General features: G+C 44.8%; 1 protein-coding gene across 1 annotated transcript in view; it reads left to right on the top strand.

Annotated features, from left to right (window-relative positions):
* The window catches only part of LOC127580625 (semaphorin-3E-like), a 198,562-nt gene that overhangs the window by 108,367 nt on the left and 64,656 nt on the right, over positions 1-25,539 (top strand). Inside the window, exon 5 of the mRNA XM_052034285.1 lies at positions 18,739-18,832. Within this exon, the coding sequence (XP_051890245.1) occupies positions 18,739-18,832 (94 nt within the window). The remainder of the gene's footprint in view (positions 1-18,738; positions 18,833-25,539) is intronic.

The following is a 25,539-nucleotide window of genomic DNA, read 5'->3' as shown; positions in this document are numbered from 1 at the left end:
GTGGCAAGGAGTTCCACAAATTCACCTCTGGCTAAAGAAATTTTTCCTCATCTCTGATGACTACAGCTCTGCCTTCAATACAATAATCCTAAGCAAGCTTGTCACCAAACTCTGAGGCCTAGGACTCAACATCTCCCTCTGTAACTGGATCCTTGACTTTCTAACAAACAGACTGCAATCAGTGAGGATAGGCAGCAATTCCTCCAGCACGATTATTCTCAACACTGGTGCCCCACAAGGTTGTGTCCTCAGCCCTCTACTCTGCTCCCTATACACTCATGACTGTGTGGCCAGATTCTGCTCTCACTCCATCTACAAGTTTGCAGATGATACCACTGTTGTAGACCGTATCTCAAACAACGATGAGTCAGAGTACAGGAAGGAGATAGAGAGCTTAGTGGAATGGTGTCATGACAACAACCTTTCCCTCAATGTCAACAAAACTAAAGAGCTGGTCATTGACTTCAGGAAAGGGTGTGGTGTACATGCACCTGTCTACATCAATGGTGCTGAGGTTGAGAGCTTCAAGTTCCTGGGAGTGAACATCACCAATAGCCTGTCCTGGTCAAATCACATAGATGCCACCAGCGCCTCTACTTCCTCAGGAGGCTAAAGAAATTTGGTTTGTCCCTTTTGACTCTCACCAACTTTTACCGATGCACCATAGAAAGCATCCTATCAGGATGTACCACGGCTTGGTACGGCAACTGTTCTGCCCAGGACCGCAAGAAGCTGCAGAGAGTTGTGGACACAGCCCAGTGCATCACGGACACCAGTCTCCCCTCCTTGGACTCTGTCTTTACCGCTTGTTGTCTTGGTGTAGCAGCCAGCGTAATCAAAGACCCCACCCACCTGGGACATTCTCTCTTCTCTCCTCTTCCATTGGGTAGAAGATAAGGAGCCTGAGGGCAAGTACTACCAGACTTAAGGACAGCTTCTACCCCACAGTGATAAGACTATTGAACAGTTCCCTTATACAATGAGATGGACTACGACCTCACAATCTACCTTGTTGTGACCTTGCACCTTATTGCATTGCACTTTCTCTGTAGCTGTGACACATTACTCTACTGTTATTGTTTTTACCTGCACTACATCAATGCACTCTGTACTAACTCAATGTAACTGTATTGTGTAATGAATTGACCTGTAAGATCGGTTTTTCGCTGTACCTCGGTACAAGTGACAATAATAAACCAATACCAAGTATATGGATTTCAACAAGGTGTTTAGTAAGTTAGCCCATGCGAGGCTTATGGAGAAGGTGAGGAGACATGGGATTCAAGGGGACATTGCAGTGTGGATCCAGAACTGGCTGGCCCACAGAAGGCAAAGAGTGGTTGTTAAAGGGTCGTATTCTGAGTGGAGGTCAGTGACCAGTGGTGTACCTCGGATCTGTACTGGGACCCTTACTCTGTGATTTTTATAAACGACCTGGATGAGGAAGTGGAGGGGTGGGTTAGTAAGTTTGTAGATGACACGAAGGTTGGGGGTGTTGTGGAGAGTTTGGAGGGCTGTCAGAGGTTACAGAGGGACATATATAGGATGCAGAGTTGGGCTGAGAAGTGGCAGATTGCGGTTCAACCCAGATAAGTGTGAAGTGGTTTATTTTGGTAGGTCAAATATGTTGGCGGAATATAGTAGTAATGGTAGGACTCTTGGCCGTGTGGAGGATCAGAGGGATCTTGGGGTCCAAGTCCATAGGACGCTCAAAGCAGCTGTGCAGGTTGACTCTGTGGTTAAGAAGGCATACGGTGTATTGTCCTTCCTCAATCGAGGAATTGCATTTAGGAGCCATGAGGAAGTAGATATAGAGGAGATGTCAGGGGTAAGTTTTTTATTCAGAGAGTGGTGAGTGTGTGGAATGGGCTGCCGGAAATGGTGGTGGACGCTGATATAATAGGGTCATTCAAGAGACTGTTAGATAGGTACATGGAGCTGAGTAAAATAGAGGGTTATGTGTAAGGCTAGTAATTTCTAGGGTAGGGACATGTTTGGCACAGCTTTGTGGGCCGAAGGGCTTGAATTGTGCTGTAATTGTTCTATGGTCTATTACAACAAGGTAGATTGTCAGGTCATAGTCCATCTCATTGTATAAGGGAACTGTTCAATTGCCTTATCACAGTGGGGTAGAAGCTGTCCTTAAGTCTGGTGGTACGTGCCTTCAGGCTCCTGTATCTTCTACCCGATGGAAGAGGAGAGAAGAGAGAATGTCCTGGGTAGGTGGGGTCTTTGATTATACTGGCTGCTTCACCAAGACAACGAGAGGTAAAGACAAGAGTCCAAGGAGAGGCTGGTGTCCGTAATGCGCACAACTGTGTCCACAACTCTCTGCAGTTTCTTGCGGTCCTGGGAAAAGCAGTTACTGTATCAAGCCATGATACATCCAGATAGGATGCTTTCTATGGTGAATTGGTAAAAGTTGGTGAGAGTCAAAAGGGACAAACCAAATTTCTTTAGCCTCCTGAGAAAGTAGAGGCACTGGTGAGCTTTCTTGGCCGTGGCTTCTGTGATTTGACCAGGACAGGCTGTTGGTGATGATCGCTCCCAGGAACTTGAAGCTCTCAGCCCTCTCAACCTCCACCATTGATGTAGACAGGTGCATGTACACCGTCCCCTTTCCTGAAGTCAATGACCAGCTCTTTAGTTTTGTTGATATTGAGGGAAAGGTTGTTGTCATGACACCATTCCACTAAGCTCTCTGTCTCCTTCCTGTACTCCGACTCATCGTTATCTGAGATATAGCCTACAACAGTGGTATCATCTGCAAACTTAGAGCAGAATCTGGCCACGCAGTCATGAATGTAGAGGGCTGAGGATGCAGCCTTGTGGGCCACCAATGTTGAGAATAATCGTGCCAGAAGTATTGCTGCCTATCCTCAGTGATTCTGGTCTGTTTGTTAGAAAGTCAAGGATCCGGTTACAGAGGGAGGTGTTGAGTCTTAGGTCTCGGAGTTTGGTGACAAGCTTACTTGGGATTATTGTATTGAAGGCAGAGCTGTAATCAATAAATAAAAGTCTAACGTAGGTGCCTTTACTGGCCAGATGCTCCAAGGCTGAGTGTAGGGCCAGGGAGATGGCATCTGCTGTGGACCTGTTTTGGTGATAGGCGAATTTGCAATGGGTCCAGGTTGTCCGGGAGGCTGGAGTTGATGTGTGCTATGACCAGCCTCTCAAAGCACTTCATGGTGGTGGATGTCAGAGCCACTGGTCGGTAGTCATTGAGGCATGTTACCTTGCTTTTCTTCAGTACCGGGATGATAGTGGTCTTAAAACAGGTGGGAACCTGAGCTTGAAGCAGGGAGAGGTTAAATATGTCTGCAAATACTTCTGCCAGCTGACCAGCACAAGATCTGAGCACGCAGCCCGGGACACCATTTGGGCCAGGTGCTTTCCTCGTGTTCACTCTCCGGAAGACTGATCTTACGTCCTCCACTGTGATCACAGCTGTATTGGTGGCTGTCAGGGTGAATGGTGACAATCCACTTCCCTTCTGTTCAAAATGCACATAGAATGTGTTAATTTCATCCGGAAGGGATGCTCTTTTATTAGCTATGCAGCCCGACTTCGTCTTATAGCCTGTTATGGCATGTAATCCCTGCCATAACTGACGGCTGGTCAGGGACTCTATTTTGAGTCGGTCTCACCTCTGCAGCCCATGGCTAAGCATTTGTGCAGCTTGGGTCAAAGCTACAGTGAAGGTGAGCAGATTCCCACCACCCAGGGAGACAACCACTCAGTGACCAAACTTTCTAGGGTGCGGGGGAGCACCTCCACCTGCCACAGCTCCCAGCCTGATCTTCTGGCAGGGACTCTTCAGTGCGTGTGTGCAGAGGTGAAACCTTTAACTCACTTATTGTCACATTACTCCTTGTAATCTGATCATTTCACCCATTGATGCAGAGAATTATCAGCTAGCCAGGGAGATGAACTGTTGATCTTTGTAATGAGTCATAACTCAGTTATATATTCAATCAGCTGTGATTTCAAACCATTGTGAATCAATGTTGACTTATCAGAAGATTTTGAATTATTCCAGCCTGCTCCACATATCCAAGGCCCGATCTCCATTTGCAGTGACCCAGGAACAGATTGATCAAAGATCCTCAGCTACTGTTGAGTAGGATCCAGTCCATCATAGGACATGCCGAGAACAGAATACCAGACTAGGGAAACCAAGCACTGCAGATGCTGGAATCTAGATGAAAAACACCGTGCTGGAGGAACTCAGCAGGCCAGGCAGCATCCATAGAGAAAAGCAGGCGGTCAACGTTTCGGGTCAGAACCCTTCTTCAGGACTGAAGATAGGAAAAGGGGAAGCCCAATATATAGGAGGGAAAAGCAGATCAGTGATAGGTGGACAAAAGAGGGACAGTGAGGTGGGCACAAGGTGATGATAGGTAGATGCAGGTAAGAGAGAGTGATAGGCAGGTGTGGGGGAGGAGGGGAGAGCAGGTCCACCGGAGGGATGGGTCAAAGATAAGGAGGAAAAAGGGGGGTAGAAAAAAGGCTGGGAAGGGAAGAAGAGAAGAGGTATGGGGGGTGGGGGGGTTTGTGTAGCAGTGTGGGGACTACTTAAAGTGGGAGAATTCAATGTTCATGCCATTAGGCTGCAAGGTTCCAAGACGGAAAAGGAGGTGCCGTTCCTCCAGTTTGCACTTGGACTGACATTTCTATGACAGTGTGGGAGGGGGAGTTGAAGTGAAGGCAACAGGGAGATACAGATCACAGTTACGGACGGAGCGCAGGTGTTCTGCGAAACGTCACCTAGCCTGCGTTTGGTCTCACCAATGTAGAGGAGGCCACACTTGGAGCACCAAATGCAGTAGATAATATTAAGGGAAGTGCAGGTAAATCCCTGCCTCACCTGAAAGGACCGTTTGGGTCCCTGGATGGAGGTGGTATAGGGGCAGGTGTTGCACCTATGACAGGGGCAGAGGAAAGTTCCTGGGGTGGGAGCAGGATGGATGGGGAGTGGGAGAGGAGTGAACTAGGGAGTCACGGAGAGAGCAGTCCCTGTAAAAGGCAGCAAGGGGTGGGGAGGGAAAGACATGCTTGGTGGTGGGTCCTGTTGGAGATGGCAGAACCGGCAGAGAATGATGTGTTGAAGTGTTCAAAATTGACTTGGCTACAGAAGAAACAGTTGTGATAGAGGGGTATAATTCTGACTGGAGGTGTGTGACCACTGATGTTCCGAAGGAATCGCTGCTGGGACCTTCATTGTTTGTGAGATATATTTGGACAAAAATGTAGATGAGCTGATTTGTAAGTTTGCAGATAGCATGGAAATTGGTGGATTTGTGGATCATGAGGAAGGTTGTCTGAGTGTTTCCAGCGTTTCTCTGCTTTTATTTCAAATTCTTTGTGGTTTTCTATGATCACAATTTAAATCACTGACCAGGTTCTGCCTGAATTTGGAGTGAATGATTGAGAAATGTGCAGTGTGGTTTCTGTTGTTTGATTTAAGTCTAATCAGAAATTTAGTTTTACACAAGCAATTTTTGGACAAGATGAGGAATCCTAACTAACTGGTCAGTTAACATTGTACCTGAGCCCCACCAATAACCAGACCTCAGGACTGAGGATCTTGCAAGGTTTGAATTAACGGAGATCCTGATACCAGCAATAGTTCAGACAGCACAGGTACAGCTGTCACCTGCGTATTCAAAGTCAACAAGGGCTTGTAATCATTGGTGGAGGGAAATAACAAAGTCTTTTTTCAATGGTGAAGGATTGATAGGAGTTGGTGTTCAGGGGCACTCGAATGTCCTTATTCACTGATGACTGAAAGTTAATGTGTAAGTTCAGGAAGCGATTGGGAAGGCGAATGGTACGTTGGTCTTTATTCCAAGAGGATCTGAGTGCAAGAGTGGGGTCTTGCTGCAGTTATAAAGTGATCTGTTGAGACCACATCTGGAATATCATGTACAGGTCTGGTCTTCCTACCTAAGGAGGGTATACTTGGGATGGAATAGGAAAGTGGTCCTGAGGCAAAAGATCAGTCATAATACTGAACAGTAGAGCAGACACAAAGGGCCGAATGGCTGCCTCCTGCTTCTGTTTCTTATGTTATCATCCTGTTCAGGTTTGAGAGTGCAGCATCTTTGTAAAGTAACATTGCTTTTCCTACGGGCATGGTATGTAAATGGCAGTCACTTGGGCAGCTGTTAGGCTGTGTGTCAATTAATGGCACAATCAGTTGGGTTGAAATGAACATGTTAAATGAAGTTAAAAGAGAACATTTGAAAGTAAGTGAGCTTAAAAATCGATTCTGCACTCATTGCAGATTTAAGCAGATGATGGTTACTGGCAGAACCCCAGCGGGAAGCTCTCTGCCTGTTTCTGATCAGACTGGTTGTCTGAGCTGTTGTCAGCCCCAGTGAAGAATGATTTATCAGTGAGGAGTGGTCACTGCTGGACACTACACCCAGTTTCCAGTACGATTGAAAAGAATCATTTTTTATTTTGATGAAGTAGTTCCTGACTTTGAAATGATTTAAGGTTACCATTTCAAAGCCAGTTTGCTTGCAGACCAATGCCTAAAACTTTGTTAAATGAGCAAAGAGTGGAACAATGTGATGAACAGATCTTCAGAGGGCAGTTCAATGCAGCAATTACTTGATAATGATTCATTTTTAAGCCAGGTTTTCATGGAATGGAAAGAGGCCATTCAGCCCAACTCATCCATACTGACCAGTGGGCATCCTTCTGTATTAATCCCACCACTTGGTCCTTAGCCCTCTAAGCAATTCAAGTGCTCATCCAGACACCTGTTAAATGGTGTCAGTGACCCTGCTTCTGCCTCTCAGGCAATGTGTTCCAGGTACTCGCCACTCTCTGGGTAAGGAAAGTCCTCCTCGGGTGTCCTCTTAAATCTCTTCCCCCTCACCCTAAATCTGTGTCCTGCATTCTTATCTACCTCTGATATTGGGAACAGTTTCCTGCCTTCCACCTCATCTCTACCCCTCATCATTTTGCTATCTCTCTACAGCCAAAGACTACCTTCAACACTCAACAACTCTGCCAGTCTGTGTTGTTCATGAAGTCACTGGTCATGCCTCCAATGGTCACGTCTACATCATTCCCCTATAGTACAAACAGGCTGTTCACTGATGTTACAAATGTCATTTCTACCAGAACTCAGCAGGCCAGGCAGCATCTGTGAAGAAAAGCAGGTGGTCAATGTTTCCAAGTCAGGACCCTTCTTCAGGACTTAAGATAGGAAAAGGGGAAGCCCGATATGTAGGAATGGAAAAGCAGAGCAGTGATAGGTGGACAAAAGAGGGGAGATGGGTGGGCACAAGGTGGTGATAGGTAGATGCAGGTAAGAGATAGTGATAGGCAGGTGTGGGGGAGGAGAGAGCAGATCCACCAGGGGACAGGTCAAAGTTTGGAAGATTATAACTGATGCATCCACGATCTCAGTTGTCATTACTTTGCATTGGTTTATTTGACATGTGTCCCAAGATACAGTGAAAAGCTTGTGTGCCATCCAGACAGATCATGCCATACAGAAGTACAATGAAGTCGTACAAAGGAAAACAGAACACAGAGTATAGTGTTACAGTTACAGAGAGAGTGCAGTGCAGGTAGACAAAGTGCAAGGGCCACAATGAGGTCAAATGAGAGATCAAGAATTCATCTTAGCATATGTTCAAGAGTCTGATAACAACGAGATAGAAGGATGTCAGCCATCCAGACCAGGGGATTTATGGTACTTCAGACCCATTAGTCTGCCTAATGTAATTTCTCCTGTGATGTGATGGCATTGAGTTTGACTCTGGTGTTATTCCATATTATTAGGAGGTTTATAGTGTGATCTTCTCTAAAGACAGAAGCAAAACTCCTCTGGCACTTCTTTCTCCTCCATAACTGGTTTCCCATGCTCATGTCTGGGGTCCAATATTCACCTGACCTCTTTTTTTATATATACTTGGAGAAGTCCTTGTATCTGAGTACTTTTTCTCCACCTTTTATGTCCTCCTGTGTTGGATTCAGAACTTATCCCAGTCCGCTGCTGACTTTCATTTTCTTATACCATTTCCCGTTCTTTGGATATTCTCTGAATCTCAGCTCCTTACAGACACCTGGTGAGGTGAAGAATTTCTAGTTCTGCTCATACAATGTTTTATGAACAAGTTAACCTGTTAAACAGCAGGAGCTATCTCAGGAAGGAATACTCGGTCATCGGGACTAACCACACGTCTCACATCTCTCTGTGGAAGACAGAACATCATCTGCATAATCATAGAAACCTAGAAGTTGGAGCCGAGCTCACTCAGGCACTGAACCAAAATAAGCAGTGACCCCAGGGAGAAGGTATCTATCGTTTCTCTGTGCGAGATCAACAGTTTCCATTTGCCCACCAATTCCTTGTTTCAGAACATTCTGTATCCTCATGACCTTCTGTGTGAAGAAGTTTCTTCCAATCTCATTCTTCACTCTTTTACAGACTCTTCACACACAGCAGCTACTTCTGAGTCAGTTTCTCAACTGTTTCTTGTCTCTCCCCTGAACACCAACATAACAGGCAGGACTCCAAGCATCCTTCACCCATGGAATGCGCTGCCTGGGGCAGTGGTGGAGGCAGGTACGTTGGTCAAGTTCAAGAGATTGTTAGATAAGCATATGGAGGAATTTAAAATAGGGGGGGTATGTGAGAGGAAGGGGTTAGATAGTCTTAGGTGTGCTTTAAAGGTCGTCACAACATGGTGGGCCGAAGGGCCTGTATTGTTCTATGGTTCAGTCTGAAGAAGGAGCTTGCAGCTTTATGTGAACAAAGAACTCAATGCTCTTTTGAGGCTTTCTTCTGTAAGAATAAATACTAAAAATGTGGAGAGAGTGTGGGATCTTGGAGAACATGTCTACAATCCTTGAAGAAAGCAGGACTACTGGATACAATGGTTAGGAAGGTACCTGGGGCTGAGGACAGAATGTGGTTAAAGAACAACAGTGGTCTGAAACAGGAGTTAGACCATGGCTGGAGCCTACAGGAAGGATGTGATGGCACCAGAATGTGGTGAGGAGATGTATGAAGATTTTGCTAGGGATGAAGAATCTTTGACAAAAGGAATGATTGGTTAGGCTAAAGGTTTTATTTGGTGTGAAGGAAGTTGAGGGGGAGACTTGGCCAAGGTTTGTAAAATTCTGACAAACTGAGTTAAAGTGGATAGGAAGGGACTTATTTTCCTCAGAGAGATCACTAAGAGACAAAGATTTGTGTAATTGTTGGAAGGATTCAAGGGGACTGAGGAATTACTTTTTTCAGTGGCAGCCACTTGTATGTCTCATGAATTTCAGAGTTGCAGCAGACAAATCGTAATTGTCAGAGCATTTTTGCTGCAAATAATTTCGTCAGTATAAAGCACATTAAATGGGGAGAGTTAATGTATGGCTCAGCAGCTTAAATTGGGAGTGTTTCTTATCTGGTGGGGAGATGAAGGAAAATGTGAGAACTTTCCATCTCGCTTGATAGCTAAGTTACACAGAAAATGAATCACAACTTAGTCTTTGTTATTTTATGATTAAATATTCTATCAGGGTGAACCTTTGAATAAATATTCAGCTTTAAAGTTTGGAGCTATGTAGATGTCAGGAATCCTGTTAACCTCAAAACTTAACAATATTCTGTTGTTTCAGCCACAGGCCCCAGGTTTTAGTTACACAAGGTAAATTGGCAACATTCCAATGCACCCAGTGTAAACAAACAGATGGGGCTGGTACAAGCCATGGCATGGATACAGAAATACAAACATAGCAGGATGAAGGCCATTCATTCCCTTTGAGTTTGCTCTGTCAGGATTATGGCCGATCCTCTGTACTCCTGCTCTGACCCCATACCCCTTGATATTTCAGGGGTCCAGGGCAGAGTTGGTCTGTCAAGATTATTTAATAACAACACCTCCAAACTAATCAAGGACTTGATTAATCTTTTTTATAAGGTGATGTTATTAGGGGTCTTCAGTTATGGGATGCTCTTTTCTGCGGGAATATTTCAAGATTAATTCCTTAAGTGGAGATACAAGAGGCTACAGATTGCTGGAATCTGGAGAAGGGTCTCAGCTGAAACATCAACTGTCCATTTCCCTGCACAGATGCTGCCCGACCCATTGATTTCCTCCAGCATTGTGTGTGTTAATTCTTCAGGTCTATGAAATGTAAAATTAATTTCCTGATCAGACGAGTTGGGACAACGGAGCCATTTCTGTAGTATGTAACTCTGTTGTCTGAAGGTTCATTTCTCTAATGATCGCAGTGCTACAGCATGTTTCCTACTCCCAACCTTGTCCTTGAGTCAGTTTCCAGCATCCCTGGGCAACCGGAACACCTTCCTGCAGAAAGACTCGGGTAAGTCCAGTACAGTGACAGGAAGCTCAGGAGATCCAGGCTTATACCAGGTACGATCCCAGCTGGATCTGATTTACTGCCTCTTCAGGCCATGATTGTAACCGGCTCTTGGCACACATATCAGAAGATAAATTGGGCACTGATGATTCATCAAAGGCCAATTACAAGGCCACAAGGCTGATGGGGGGAGAAAAAGGCATTTCTACAGCACCCCCACCACACCAACACCACAACTTCAGGAAGGGGGCGGTGCATCAGTGGTGCTGAGGTGGAGATAGAACATAGAACAGTACAGCACAATACAGGCCCTTCTGCCCACAATGTTGTGCCAACCTTTAAACCTCGCCTAAGGCTATCTAACTCCTTCCTCCCACACTCCTCCATATGCTTATCTAACAATCTCTTGAACTTGACCAATGTACCTGCCTCCACCACCACCCCAGGCAGCGCATTCCATGCACCAACCACTCTCTGGGTTAAAAACAACCTTCCTCTGATATCTCCCTTGAACTTCCCACCCATTACTTTAAAGTCATGCCGTCTTGTATTGAGCATTGGTGCCCTGGGAAAGAGGTGCTGGCTGTCCACTCTATCTATTCCTCTTAATATCTTGTACACCTCTATCATGTCTCCTCTCATCCTCCTCCTCTCCAAAGAGTAAAGCCCTAGCTCCCTTAGTCTCACCTCATAATGCACACTCTCTAAACCAGGCAGCATCCTGGTAAATCTCCTCTGCACCCTTTCCAACGCTTCCACATCCTTCCTCTAATGAGGTGACCAGAACCGGACATGGTACTAAGTGTGGTCTGACCAGAGTTTTTTAGAGCTGCATCATTACCTCGCAGCTCTTAAACTCGATTCCTTGACCTATGAAAGCTAACACCCTTTGATCGTTTCAAGGTCCTAGGTGTAACATCACCAATAGCCTGTCCTGGTCCAACCGTGTAGACTAAGGCAAGAAAGCATACCAATGCCTCTGCTTCCTCAGATGGCTGAGGAAACTTAACATGTCCCCATTGACCCTCACCAATTTTTATAGATACATGATAGAAAGTATCCTATCTGGACACATCATGGGTTGGTACAACAACTGCTCTGCCCAAGACCATAAGAAATTGCAGAGAATTGTGGACAGCTCAGTCTATCACACAAACCAACCTCAGTGAAGCAGCCAGCATAATCAAAACCCCACCCACCCGGGTCATTCTCTCCTCTCCCTTCTGGCCTTTAATTACAGGAGCCTGAGTGCCTGTACCACCAGGCACAATGAAAGCTTATATCCTGCTGTTATAAGATGATTGAACTGTTCCCTTATACAATGAGATGGACTCTTGACCTCACAATCTACCTTGTTATGACCTTGCACCTTATTGTTTACCTGCAATGCACTTCTGCTGTAGCTGTGACACTACTCTGTATTCTGTTATTGTTTTTACCTTGAACTACCTCAATGCACTGTGTAATGAATTCATCTGTAAGAACGTTATGCAAAGTTTTTCGCTGTACCTCAGTACAAGTGACAATAAACCAATACCAATCCCCTAAAACAGCAAAGCTTCAAGTCACCCATCCAGAACTTTAATGCAGCTGTCATACCCATCCCATTCAGTAGTTTTTTCCAATGACATATCAACCTAAGATAAAAGTATTAATTTTAATAATGGGATTCTGGAAAAACACAAGAACTTGGAGCTAATCACCAGAAATCTTCTAGTTCTTGTGTTCTCAACCGTTCTATGAATGGGACCAGCTTTCATCCAATTCTCCAGGTGAACCCTTCCTGTCACCTCTGTCAAAACTCCTTTCAACTGTCTTGTTCCAAGAAGAACCCAAGTTTCTCCAGTCCAATCCTTGAGCTGGACCCTTTCAGCCTGGAATCATTTCAGTGAATCTTCCCACACATCCTTCAGGTCACAATTTCCTCCTCAAAGAAAATTCCACTGTGGCCTGACCATCTTTTGAGATAGTTTAATCATAATATCCTGCTTTGGGCTCTCTATCTCTATTTACAAAGCCCAAACACTTCACTAACCACGCTCCCAATGTGCCTTGCCACCTTCAAGGATCAATGCACGTGACCAACCAGTGTGCTCCCTTTCTGCACACACTTTAGAATGGCTTTGCTTTATGATGTGTTGTCTTTCCTACTCCACATTTTACTGTGCTCAATCCCATCTGCCACATCCACCAATGACTTGTCCAGTTACAACATGATGTCCAACTCTTGTGTCAGCGTGTCTACCTGTGTCGCCACTTTCAGGGAACATTGTACCTGTACCCCTAGGTCTGTCTGTTTTACTGCACTCTCCAGGACCCTCCCATTTACAGTGTAAGTCTGTATAAACATTTACTGTGTAAATTTGCTTTTATCAGGTGGCCCCTCAGCCTCCAACACTCCAGAGAAAACAATCCAAGCTTGAACAGCCTTTCCTTATAGCCAACAATCCAGGCAATAAACTGGTAAACACCTTGACTGCACCCTCTCTAAAGCTTCCAGATCCTTCCTGTAGTGTAGCAACCAGAACTGCAACACTACGACTGTGGCCGAACCAAAATTTTATACACTGCAATGTAACTTGCCAATTTTAAATCTCTCGCATCTGATCTTAAACCTATGCCCTCCTGTTTTTAGCACCTCCTCCCTGGGATAATGTGCATTATCCACTTTAATGTTTTTCAAGATATTCAACACTTCCTTCTAATCCTTCAGTAAAGATAGGCAGAACACTGGTACCCCACAAGGCTGCGTCCTCAGCTCTCTACTCCACTCCCTGTACACTCATGACTGCGTGGCCAGATCCTTCTCTAACTCCATCAAGTTTGCAGATGATACTACCAGAGTGGGCCGTATCTCAAATAATGATGAATGGGAGTATAGGAAGGAGATAGAGAGCTTAGTGGCATGCTGTCAAGACAACAACCTTTCCCTCAATGTCAGCAAAACAAAAGATCGGGTCATTGACTTCAGGAAGGGGGCGGTGTACATGCACCTGTCTACATCAATGGTGCTGAGATCGAGAAGGTTGACCTCAGGTTCCTAGGCACGAACATCACCAATAGCCTGTCCTGGTCCAAGCATGTAGACACCACAGCCAAGAAAGCTCACCAATGCCTCTACTTTATCAGGAGGCTAAAGAAATTTGCATGTCCCCTTTGACCCGCACCAGTTTTATCGATGCACCATAGAAAGCATCCTATCAAGATGCATCATGGCTTGGTACGGCAACTGCTCTGCCCGGGACCACAAGAAACTGCAGAGAGTTGTAGACACAGCTCAGCACATCACAGACACCAGCCTCCCCTCCATGGACCCAGTCTACACTTCCCACTGCCTTAGGAAAGCAGCTAAACATAATCAAAGGCCCCACCCAGCCTGGACATTCTTCTCCCCTCTCCCATTGAGCAAAAGATACAAAAGCCTGAAAATAAGTACCACCAGGCTCAAGGACAGCTTCTATCCCACTGTTATAAGACTATTGAATGGTTCCCTATTACAGAGACCTAGCTGACATCAGGGCAGGAATGGATATTGAATATTCCTGGTTTTCAGTGTTTTAAAAGGGATAGGGAGGGGAGGAGGGGTGGCGGTACTGGTCAGGGACACTGTTACAGCTGCAGAAAGGGTAGATAATGTAAAATCCTCTCTAGAGTCAATATGGGTGGAAGTTAGGAACAAGAAAGGGGTAGTTACCCTCCTGGGAGTATTCTATAGGCCCCCCCGTAGCAGTAGGGATACTGAGGAGCAGATTAGGAGACAGTTTTTGGAGAGATGAGAAAATAATAGGGTTATTATAATGGAAGACTTCAACTATCCAATTATTGATTGGCACCTACTTAGTGCCAAAGGTTTAGATGGGGCGCAGTTTGTTAAATGTGTCCAGGATGGATTCCTGACACAGTATGTTGACAGACCGACTAGAGGGAATGCTATATTAGATCTAGTTTTCGGTAATGAACTAGGTCAGGTGACAGATCTATCAGTGGGTGAGCATTTGAGGGACAGTGACCATTGCTCCATAACCTTTAGAATTGTCATGGACAGGGATAGGAGCAAAGAGGACGGGAAGATATTTAATTGGGGAAAGGCAAATTATGAGGCGATAAGGCGAGAACATGGGAGTGTAAATTGGGATGACATCTTTGCAGGGAAATGCACTATGGAGATGTGGTTTATGTTCAGCGATCTTTTGCATGATGTTAGGGATAAATTTGTCCCGGTGAGGCTGAGAAGTAATGGTAGGGTGAAGGAACCGTGGGTGACGAGAGAGGTGGAACAACTAGTTAGGAAGAAGAGAGCAGCATACATAAGGTGTAAGTAGCAAGGATCGGATAGGGCTCGTAAGGAATATAGAGTAGCAAAAAAGGAACTTAAGAAAGGGCAGAGGAGAGCGAGAAGGGGACATGAAAAGGCTTTGGCGAGTAAGATTAAGGAGAATCCCAAGGCTTTTTTCTCAGACGTAAAGAGCAGAAGGACGGCTAGGGTAAAGGTAGGTCCGATTAAAGACAAAGGTGGGAGGATGTGCCTGGAAGCTGTGGAAGTGGGTGAGGTTCTCAATGAATACTTCTCTTCAGTATTCACCAAGGAGAGGGGTCTTGATGATGCTGAGGACAGTGTAGGTGAGGGTAATGTTCTAGAGTACGTAGATATCAAGAGAGAGGATGTGTTGGAGTTGTTAGAAAATATTAGGACAGATAAGTCCCCAGGGCCTGACGGAATATTCCCCAGGCTGCTTTGTGAGGTGAGGGAGGAGATTGCTGAACCGTTGATTAGGATCTTTAGGTGCTCGTTGTCAACGGGGATGGTACCAAAGGATTGGAGGGTGGCGAATGTTGTCCCCTTATTCAAAAAAGGTAGTCAGGATAATCCAGGAAATTGCAGACCAGTGAGCCTTACATCTGTGGTGGGAAACTGTTGGAAAGGATTCTAAGAGATAGGATCTATGAGCATTTGGAGAAACATGGACTGATTAGGGACAGCCAGCACGGCTTTGTGAAGGGAAGATCTTGCCTCACAACCCTGATAGGGTTCTTTGAGGAGGTGACCAGGAAGATTGACAAGGTTAGTGCAGTAGATGTGGTCTACATGGATTTTAGTAAGGCATTTGACAAGGTTCCGCATGGTAGACTTCTTCAGAAGGTCAGAGGCCAAGGGATCCAGGGAAGCTTGGCCGTGTGGATTCAGAATTGGCTTGTCTGTAGAAAGCAGAGGGTTGTGGTGGAGGGGTGCATTCGATTGGAGGGCTGGTGACTAGTGGTGTCCCACAGGGATCGGTTCTGGGACTTCTACTTTTTGTGATATTTATTAATGACTTAGATGAGGGGGTGGAAGGGTGGGTAGCAAGTTTGCAGATGACACAAAGAATCGGTGATGTTGTGGTTAGTGTGGAGGGCTGTCAAAGCTTACAGATGGATATTGATAGGATGCAGAGCTGGGCTGACAAGTGGCAGATGGAGTTCAATCCCAGAGAAGTACTGAGGTAGTACACTTTGAAGGACAACTTCCAAGGCAGAGTACAAGGTAAATGGCAGGATTCTGGGCAGTGTGGAGGAGCAGAGAGATCTGGGGGTTCATATCCACAGATCACTGAAAGTTGCCATACAGGTGGATAGGGTAGTTAAGAAATCTTATGGGATGTTAGCTTTCATAAATTGGGAGATCGAGTTTAAGAGCCGCAAAGTCATGATGCAGCTCTACAAAACTCTGGTTAGACCACACTGGTCCAGTTCTGGTCGCCTCATTATAGGAAGGATGTGGAGGCGTTGGAAAGGGTGCAGAGGAGATTTACCAGGATGCTGCCTGGATTAGAGAGTATGAATTATGAGGAGAGACTAAAGGAGGTAGGGCTTTACTCATTGGAGAGAAGGAGGATGAGGGGAGACATGATAGAGGTATACAAGACATTAAGAGGAATAGATAGAGTGGACAGCCAGCACCTCTTTCCCAGGGCACCAATGTTCAAAACAAAAGGACATGGCTTTAAGGTATTGGGTGGGAAGTTCAAGGGAGATGTCAGGGGGAGGTTTTTCACCTGGAGTGTGGTTGGTGCATGGAATGTGCTGCCTGGGGTGGTGGTGGAGGCTGACACATTGGTCAAGTTCAAGAGATTGTTATATAAGCATATGGAGGAATTTAAGATAGAGGGATATGTGGAAGGAAGGGGTTAGATAGTCTTAGGTGTGGTTTGAAAGGCGGCAGAACGTCGTGGGCCGAAGGGCCTGTATTGTGCTGTATTGTTCTATGGTACAATAAGATGGACTCTTGACCTCACTATCTACTTCATTATGACCTTGCTCCTTATTGTCTGCCTGCACTGCACTTTCTCTGAGACTGTAACACTTTATTCTGCATTCTGATATTGTTTTCCTTTGTACTACCTCAATGCACTGTGTAATGAATTGATCTGTATGAACAGTAGGCAAGACAAGTTTTTCATTGCAGCTTGGTATAAGTGACAATAATAAACTTATTTATCAATGTACCTTCTCAATGTGGACATGACGTACCCCTCCCTGATCCCACCATCATCCATATCCTTCCCCTTGGTGAATACTGATGCACTCATTTCATACCTCACCCACTGCCTCTGCCTCCACAGACACATTCCTTACTTTGCTTTTGAGTGGACTACCCCTTCCCAGCTCTCCTCTTGCTCCAAATATACGTATAAACTGCCTGAGGATGAGGACACTCATCCCCTCAATCCTGCTCTGCCACTTAATAATTCCTGGCTGCACCCCTGACCTTTCACCCCCTTGACCATCAAGGATCTATCTGACTGTGGCTTAAAAATATTTGAAAGACCTGCTTCCCACCTTCTTTTGAGGAAGAGAGTTCCAAAGACTCTCAAACTTGTGAAAGAAAATATTTTGCCTTATCTCGGTCTTAAATGGCCCCAAGTTGTGGATTCTCCCACAGAAGGAAATTTCCTTTCCACACCACCGTCGAGACCTCTCAGAACCTTGTATGTTTTCAGTCTAGTCCCCCTCACTCTTCTGCAGTCCAGCAGATACAAGCCCAGCTTGTCCAACATTTCCTTGTACGACAACCTACCCATTCCAGCTATCGGTCCAGCAAACTTGCTCTGAACTTCTTCCAATGCATTAACATCTCTCTTTAAATCAGGAGCCCAATACTGTCCACTGTGCTCCAGATATGGTCTAATCAGTGTAACTGAGACAGTACCTCCCTACTTTTGTATTGAATTGCACTAGCAACAGCGAGAGCATTGAAGGTGTTCAGGCTCAGCACAGATGTTGAAGTGTCAGAAACGGAATCCTGAAGAGGCCGTGACTGAAGTGGCCCTTCTACTTAGCCAGAGATGTGAGTCGATGACGGCTCATTCTCTGAATTCTTGAAATTACTGGAAGGGAAATCACCTGCCGCTGAAATGTATGATTACACATTATGGGCCTGCAAACCAGTGATTTCCTTACTGGCCCACTGGTCTAGTCTGCAACATCAGTTTAAATTCAAATAATTAGATGAATCTAAATGTTTTTAAAATAAAATGTTGGTCTGTACTGGTGAATGTAAAACTATTGGCTGGTCAAAAATAATATGGACTGGGTCAATGTTTTGGGTCAGGACTCTTCTTCCTCCTAAAGAAAGGTCCTGACCTGAAACATTGAGCCTGCTTTTCTCCACAGCTGCTTCCTGGCCTGCTGAGTTCCTTCAGCATCATAGTGTTTTTCATCAAAAATAATATGTTAGCTTTTGTTCTTTGGAGAGGAAGTTTGCCCTTCCCCTTACCCCAAACCTGCTCCCTTATCCCCCTGCCCCCACACCCAAAACCTGTCCCACTTACCCCAAATCTGCTCCCACTTACCCAAAACTACCCTCACTTACCCTAAATCTGCCCCCTTACCCGCCTGCTCTACTTACCCAAAACCTGCCCTTTACCCACATGCCCCTACTTACCCCAAACATGCCCCTACACCCCTTCCTCAGTCTTACCCCAAACGTGCCCCACTTACCTCAAACCTGCCCCCTTACCAACCTTCCTCACTTACCCCAAACGTGCCCCACTTACCTCAAACCTGCCCCCTTACCAACCTTCCTCACTTACCCCAAACCTGCCCCACTTACCTCAAACCTACAGCGACCTGGGTGAATTTTAGTTGTCCTCTGAACTCGCCCAGCAAATCAGTCCATTGGAGCAACAAGGGATGGGAAATAAATGCTGGTCTTACTGAGACCACGTTGTGTGATCAGCTGGTCCACCCATCGCTGGTTTCCCATCCTGTACCTTCAGGGACAAGCTGTCTCATCCCACATTACGTGCACCTGGCATTCAATGCAAAGGACAACTGTCGGTCATCAGTTCCACCTTGTCAATGCTGGTCCAACGTGTTATGATCATCATGGTGTCATTTTTCTCATTGTATTCCCAGGATCAAGTGTTCAAGCTGGAATCTCAACAGCTCGGGCATGGCCGAAACAAATGTCCTTATGATCCAAACAAGACCTGTGCCTCCACGTTGGTTGGTATGTAAATCTTAAAATTCTATCAATGAATGAATACATCTCAGCTGTCAATGCTAAACGTGAGTCAGGCAGTGGGTACAATTTGATTCCAAGTTCCATTGCACTTAACTTCTCCCCAAAAATCGTTTCTCATTTCCATACCACCTGTGAGAGCTGTTTCAGGATAAGAGTTGAAAAGCAGCAAACCTTGTTTGGGGAAAATCTGCAGCGAAATATATTTTCAAGTCAATTATTTGTCTGCAACTTGTTCCATTTTACTTGAAATGGAAGAACACTGATACAGATGACAAAGGTTAGAGCTAACATTAGCATTCATGTCAGAAATCAATCACATTCCATCACTCTTATACTGGGAGCACATAAATAGAAACTTAAATAACCCCCAGTCTCAGTGGAAGAATCCAGGGTTATTCATGCTGCAAGCTCCTGAAGATTGACTGCATTTTTCATTTCACATTCTCTTTCTAAAGGGCATTCACAGCTACTTCTACATCTTGGAAGAATACAAAACATTACCGTTCCAGTGTTAGACTCGGAGCTTAATGCTCTGTATTGGTCTGTGAATACCAGAAAAATTTGTTTGAACCTTTCTGTGTGATGAAACACTAAACCTATGAAAGGAGGGATTACCAGCAACAATGATTTATTTCAGGGTTCATTTCATACTCAGGAAATGAGCCAATCGTTGATGTGAAATAACTCCTGCAAGTCACTCTATTCATGTGCCTGACTGAGAGTGAATAACACTCCCCCTGTCATCAAGATAACATAACCACCAGAATCTCTTAATTATAGACTTTTAATGCTTCCCCATGGTATTGCAATCCTGATACATTTGTTTCTGAGCAAAGTAGTCAGTTCTGTGTGTACTCGGAGAAGGATGAAATACTGTGGCATTGATACATCCTGCACCTCTACATAACCACTTCTGCCACATAACGTCACTCAGTATAAAATTAATAAAGAAAAGCATCTTGCCAAGGTAAATAAAATGAAGAAAGCCATTCCCTTTGTTCAACTCTACATCAAAACATAAACCGCAGTATCAATGTGCAGTTCCAAATGAGAGTGCTGAATTCTCATGGCATTCACACTATTAAGGTGACAAACAACAGTACCAGAAAATGAAGTAATTACTGTTCACTTTTGTTTGCATTTATATTACCTCTGAGACTTCTTGCAATGTTCATAACATTAACCATTATATGATTTTAGAGCTCAGATGTATAAGAAACAATGAGGAAAGATTAATGCTCCAGGGAGATCAGGTGCAATTGCACTTGACTAGATTGTTGAAAGCCTCTGGATTACTCTTCAATGTTCCTTGTACTTCCAGGAATGTCTCTCCTCCCCCAGCTCAGTGCTGAGGATGCAAAATATATTCACAGATAACAGGTCGCTTCTACTGTTGACCTGTTGATGTACAGAGTTTGCTTTATTAAGATTTGATTTTAGAGTAAACCGCTGTTGATGCCTCCCTCAATCTGAACCACCTCCAGCAGTATTGCCTCAGTTTTTGTTCTCTACATTTCTTGTATTTTTTTTCAAGTGTGTTCTTGGCAGAGAATGCAGAAAAATAGGCTTGACCTCCAGATTGAATTTATGTGAGAGATTTTTGTTTCATAAGAACTTTAGAGCTTGAGAGCTGTACAGTGGCATGGTGAGCAGAAGGGCTACCTCACAGCTTCAGAGACCTGGGTTCAATCCTGACCTCCAATGCTGTCTGTGTGGAGATTGCATGTTCTCCCTGTGACCACATGGTTTTCATAGAACATAGATTAGTACAGCACAGAACAGGCCCTTTGGGCCACAATGTTGTGCCGACATAGCTATTCCCTCCTACCGACAGAATGCCCATATCCCTCTATTTTCCTCTCATTCATGTGCCCATCCAAGTCCCTCTTAAAAGCCGCCAATGAATTTGCCTCCACCAGTCTATCAGGCAACGCATTCCAGGCATCCACCACTCTCCCAGTGAAAAACGTACCCCTCACGTCTGTTCTGAACCTACCGCCCACCCCCCCCCCCACCACACCTTAAATGCATGCCTTCTGATATTGGATCTCTCAATAATGAAGAAAAGATATTGCTTGTCCATCCGGGTTTCCTCCAGGTGCCCCAGTTTCCTCCCACATCTCACAGACATGTGGGTCAGTAGGTTAATTGCCCCTAGTGTGTGGGTGAGGTGTAGAATCAGGGGGGAGTTGATGGGAATGTGGAGAGAATTAAAATAATTGGGACTAATGTAGGATTAATGTTGTTGGGAGGTTGATGATAAGCAATGACTCCATGACTCGATAAGAAGTAAGACCGGGAGTGACCATTCAGCCTCCCAAACCTGCTCTACTTTTCAATAAGATCAAAGGAGATCTGTTATCTCAACATCATTTTTCTGCCCTGTCTCCATCTCTCTTGATTTCTCCAAGATCCAGAAATATATCACCTTCAGTTTTTAATCCAATCACCTACTTTAGCTCTACAGCCTGCCAGGGTAGAAAATTCCAAAGATTCCCCGTCCTTGAAGTGTAGAAAAGATTCCTTATTTCAGTGCTAAAGGGCTAAACTGTCCTTTCCCCATCCAACCTGTCAGGCTCTGTAAGATCTCCTCTCAATCTGCTAAATTCTCTAGAAGACAGGTCGTCTCCACCCAATCTCTCCACACATAGAATGAATTTTCCCTGAATGTGTCTCACAAGCTTGTCTCAGATTTTTATTACTGTCCTTAATTCCTTTTGGTTATGTTCTGCACGGGAACCTTGGATCTCGTATTTCTCAGAGATTTTTGTTTGGTGTCTTTGTTTATTTCCCGTGATAAATTCTCTAGTCTCTGACCCATGTTTGCCCTCGCTGGGCTTTTCCTTTTCAATACACCAATCGAAGCCCTCTCAGTCTGCTTATATGTTACTTGCTAGTTTACTGTCATTGTCATTTTTTCTGGGTCTTTTAAATGAGATTTTGGTCATCCTTTGTTGAATTCTAAAGCATTCTGTGCCCTCAGGCTGAATAATTTTTCTGACACCTTATTAATCTTTCCGTGGATTTCATGCTTTCTTTGATATTTTCCTGTTATCCATGGTTGAACTAATTAAGGGGATAGAAGATGCAGCACAGGAACAGGCCCTTCGTCCCATGATGTCTGGGATGAATTTCATATTCAAAGGTCAGATTGTGGACCTCAGCCTTTCAATGTGTTGCCATCTGGGCATCTGATTCTTTCTGAAGGGCTCGCTTCTCTTGATCTCCTTCTCAGCGGGAAAGATTCTCAAATTCATGAAAATGGCCGAAGGTCACATCAACAAGCCTGCAGCAGCTAGAGCGAGAGTTTCTTCCAATGGTTGGGTGATAATTTCACAAACAAATCAAACATGTTCTTAAATTGTTTGGCACACCACTGTTCACCAGATGCCTGTGTTAGAGTGATGTTGTAGAGAGGACCCCACACTCACTGTGAAGGTTGCACTGAGAGGGAATATGGTCAAACGAAGGCCACATAGTTTATTCCAAATTTTTCACTAAGATTCTCACTGAATAATTTTTCCCACTGGCATTTCAGCATTGCTGAATCATCTAGAGCCATAGAGCAATACAACATGGAAACAGGCCCTTCGGTCCAACTCATTCATGCCAACCTAGATGCCTACCTGAGCTAGTTCCATTTGCCTACACTTGGCCCGTATCCCTCTAGACCTTTTCTACCCATGTACTGGTCCAAATGTCTTTTCAACATTGTCGCCCAGTTATATGAAGAACATCATTAAAATGGAATGGGTGCATAAAAGACAAACAAGGATTGGAAGGCTTGAGTTATGAGGAGACGTGGGATTGGCTGGGGCTTTTCTCCCTGGAGTGTAGGGAGCTGAGGGGTGACTTGAGAGGTATATAATAAGAGGAGTAGATAGGTAGGGTAGATAGTCAGACTCTAAAACTAGAGGGCATAGGTTTATGATGAGAGGGGAAAGATTTAAAGGAAACCTGAGGAGCAGGCTTTTCACACAGAGGGTGGCGGGTTTATGGAACGAGCTGCCTGAGGAAGTGGTGGATGCAGGTACAATTACAATGTTTAAAAGATGTTGGGCCTTCATCAGTCAGGGCATTGAGTATAGGAGTTGGGAAGTTATGTTGCAGTTATACAAGTGAGGCCTCACTTGGGGTATTGTGTACAATTTTGGTCACCCTGCTATAGGAAAGTTATTAAACCAGAAAAAGCGCAGAAAAGATTTACCAGGAAGTTACCTGGACTCAGGAGCCTGAGTTACAAGGAGAGGTTACGTAGACCAGGACTTTATGCCCTTGAACATAGGAGATTGAGGGGTGACCTGATGGAAGTATATAAGATATTGAGGGGCATTGACAGGGTGGAAGCACATATTCTTTTTCCCAGGGAGGGGGTGCTGAAGGCAGAGGTTTAAAATCCGAGGCGAGCTTTAAACAGGACATCAGGGGCAGCTTCTTCACGCAAAGGGTGGTGCGTATTTGGAATGAGCTGCCAGAAAATAATGGTGGGTAAGTTACTAGAGGGGATTCTGAGGGATAAGATATACAAGGATTTGGAAAGACGGGTTGATTGGGAATAGTCAGCACGGCTTTGTGCATGGGAGATCATGTCTCACAAATTCGATTGAGTTTTTTGAAGAAATAACCAAGAAGATCGATGAGGATAAGGCAGTAGACGGGGTCTATGTGGACTTCAATAAGGTGTTTGATAAGGTTCTGCATGGTAGCTGCTGTGGAAGGTTAGATGGCATGGGATCCAGGGAGAGCTGGCTGATTGGATACACAATTGGCTTGATGGTAGGGAGATGGTGGAAGCCGTGGAGACTGGAGGCCCGTGACCAGTGGTGTTCCCCAGGGGTCAGTGCCGGGCCCATTGCTATTTGTCATTAGTAATTTGGGTAAGAATGTACAAGGTGTGGTTGGTAAGTTTGCAGATTAAAACAGGTGGTGTAGTTGACAGTGAAGACAGTTCTCAGGATTTACAGAGGGATCTTGATCAGCTGGGTCACTGGGCCGAGGAATGACAAATTGAGTTTAATTGAGATAAGTGTGAGGTGTTGCATTTTGGGAAGGCAAACGAGGTTAGAACTTCCACAGTGAACGGTAGAGAACTCGAGTGTTGTAAAACAGAGGGACTTAGGATTATAAGGGCATGATTCCCTGAATGTGGCATCAGAGGGAGACAGGGTGTGAAGAAAGTTTTTAGCACGCTGGCCTTCATCAGTCAGGGCATTAAGTATAGGAGTTGGGATTAAATGTTGCAGTTGCTCAAGTCGTTAGTGAGGCAGCATTTAGAGTATTGTGTTCAGTTTTGGGCACCTTGCTTTAGCAAAGATGCCATTAAACTGAAAAGAGTGCAGAGGAGATTTACAAGAATATTGCTGGGACTTGAGGGACTGAGTTATGGAGAGAGGGTGAGCAGCTTGGGACTTTTTAAATTGGAGCATAGGCGACTGAGAGGTGATTTTATAGAGGTGTATAAAATCATGAGGGGCACAGACAGGGTGAATGCACACTCTTTTTCCCAGGCTTGGGGAATCAAGAACTGGAGGGCACAGGTTTAAGGTGAGAGGGGAGAAATTTAATAGGAACCTGAGGGACAACTTTTTCACCCAGAGGGAGGTTGGTATATGGAATAAGTTGCCAGTGGAAGTAGTTGAGACAGGTACAATAACAACATTTAAAAGGCACTTGGACAGGTACATGGATAGGGAAGGTTTAGAGGGATATGGGGCTAACTTAGGTGGGAATCTTGATCAACATGGACCAGATGGGCTGAGGGGCCTGTTTCCGTGCTGTATGATTACAACTCTGTAAATAGTGGTTGAGGCAGGCAGGTTAGGATCAATTAAAAGCCAGCTAGTTAATTATGGTGGTGTACAAAGGCTATAATAAATCTAATGAAAAGGAAAAGAAAAGCTTACAAAAGGTTCAGAGAGCGAGGTAATGTTAGAGATCTGGAAGAGTATAAGGCTAACAGGAAGGAGCTTAAAAAGGAAATTAGGAGAGCCAGAAGGGGGCATGAGAAGGCCTCGGTGGGCAGGATTAAGAAAAACCCCAAGGCATTCTACGAGTATGTGAAGAGCAAGAGGATAAGATGCAAAAGAATAGCATCTATCAAGTGCAGCACTGGGAAAGTGTGTATGGATCCGGAAGAAAGAGCAGAGGTACTTAATGAATACTTTACGTCAGTATTCACTATGGAAAAAGATCTTGGTGAATGTAGTGAGAACTTGCAGCAGGCTGAAAAGCTTGAGCATGTAGATATTAAGAAAAAGGAGGTTCTGGAGCTTTTGGAAATTATCAAGTTGGATAAGTCACTGGGACCAGATGAGATGTACCCCAGGCTACTGTGGGAGGTGAGGAAGGAGATTGTGGAGCCTCTGGTGATGATCTTTGCATCATCAATGGAGACAGGAGAGGTTCTGGAGGTTGCGGATCTAGTTCCCTTATTCAAGAAAGGGAGTAGAGATAGCCCAGGAAATTATAGACCAGTGAGTCTTACTTCAGTGGTCAGTAAGTTGATGGAGAAGATCCTGAGAGGCAGGATCTATGAACATTTGGAGAGGTATAATATGATTGGGAATAGTCAGCATGGCTTTGTCAAGGGCAGGTCCTGCCTTACGAGCCTGATTGAATTTTTTGAGGAGGTGACTAAACACATGGATGAAGGGAGAACGGTAGATGTAGTGTATATGGATTTCAGCAAGGCG

The sequence above is a fragment of the Pristis pectinata genome, chromosome 19 (genome assembly GCF_009764475.1).
Source record: "Pristis pectinata isolate sPriPec2 chromosome 19, sPriPec2.1.pri, whole genome shotgun sequence".
Taxonomy (NCBI): Eukaryota; Metazoa; Chordata; class Chondrichthyes; order Rhinopristiformes; family Pristidae; genus Pristis; species Pristis pectinata.
The sequence above is the reverse complement of the archived record's forward strand: the minus strand, read 5'-3'. Positions and strand labels throughout refer to the sequence as shown.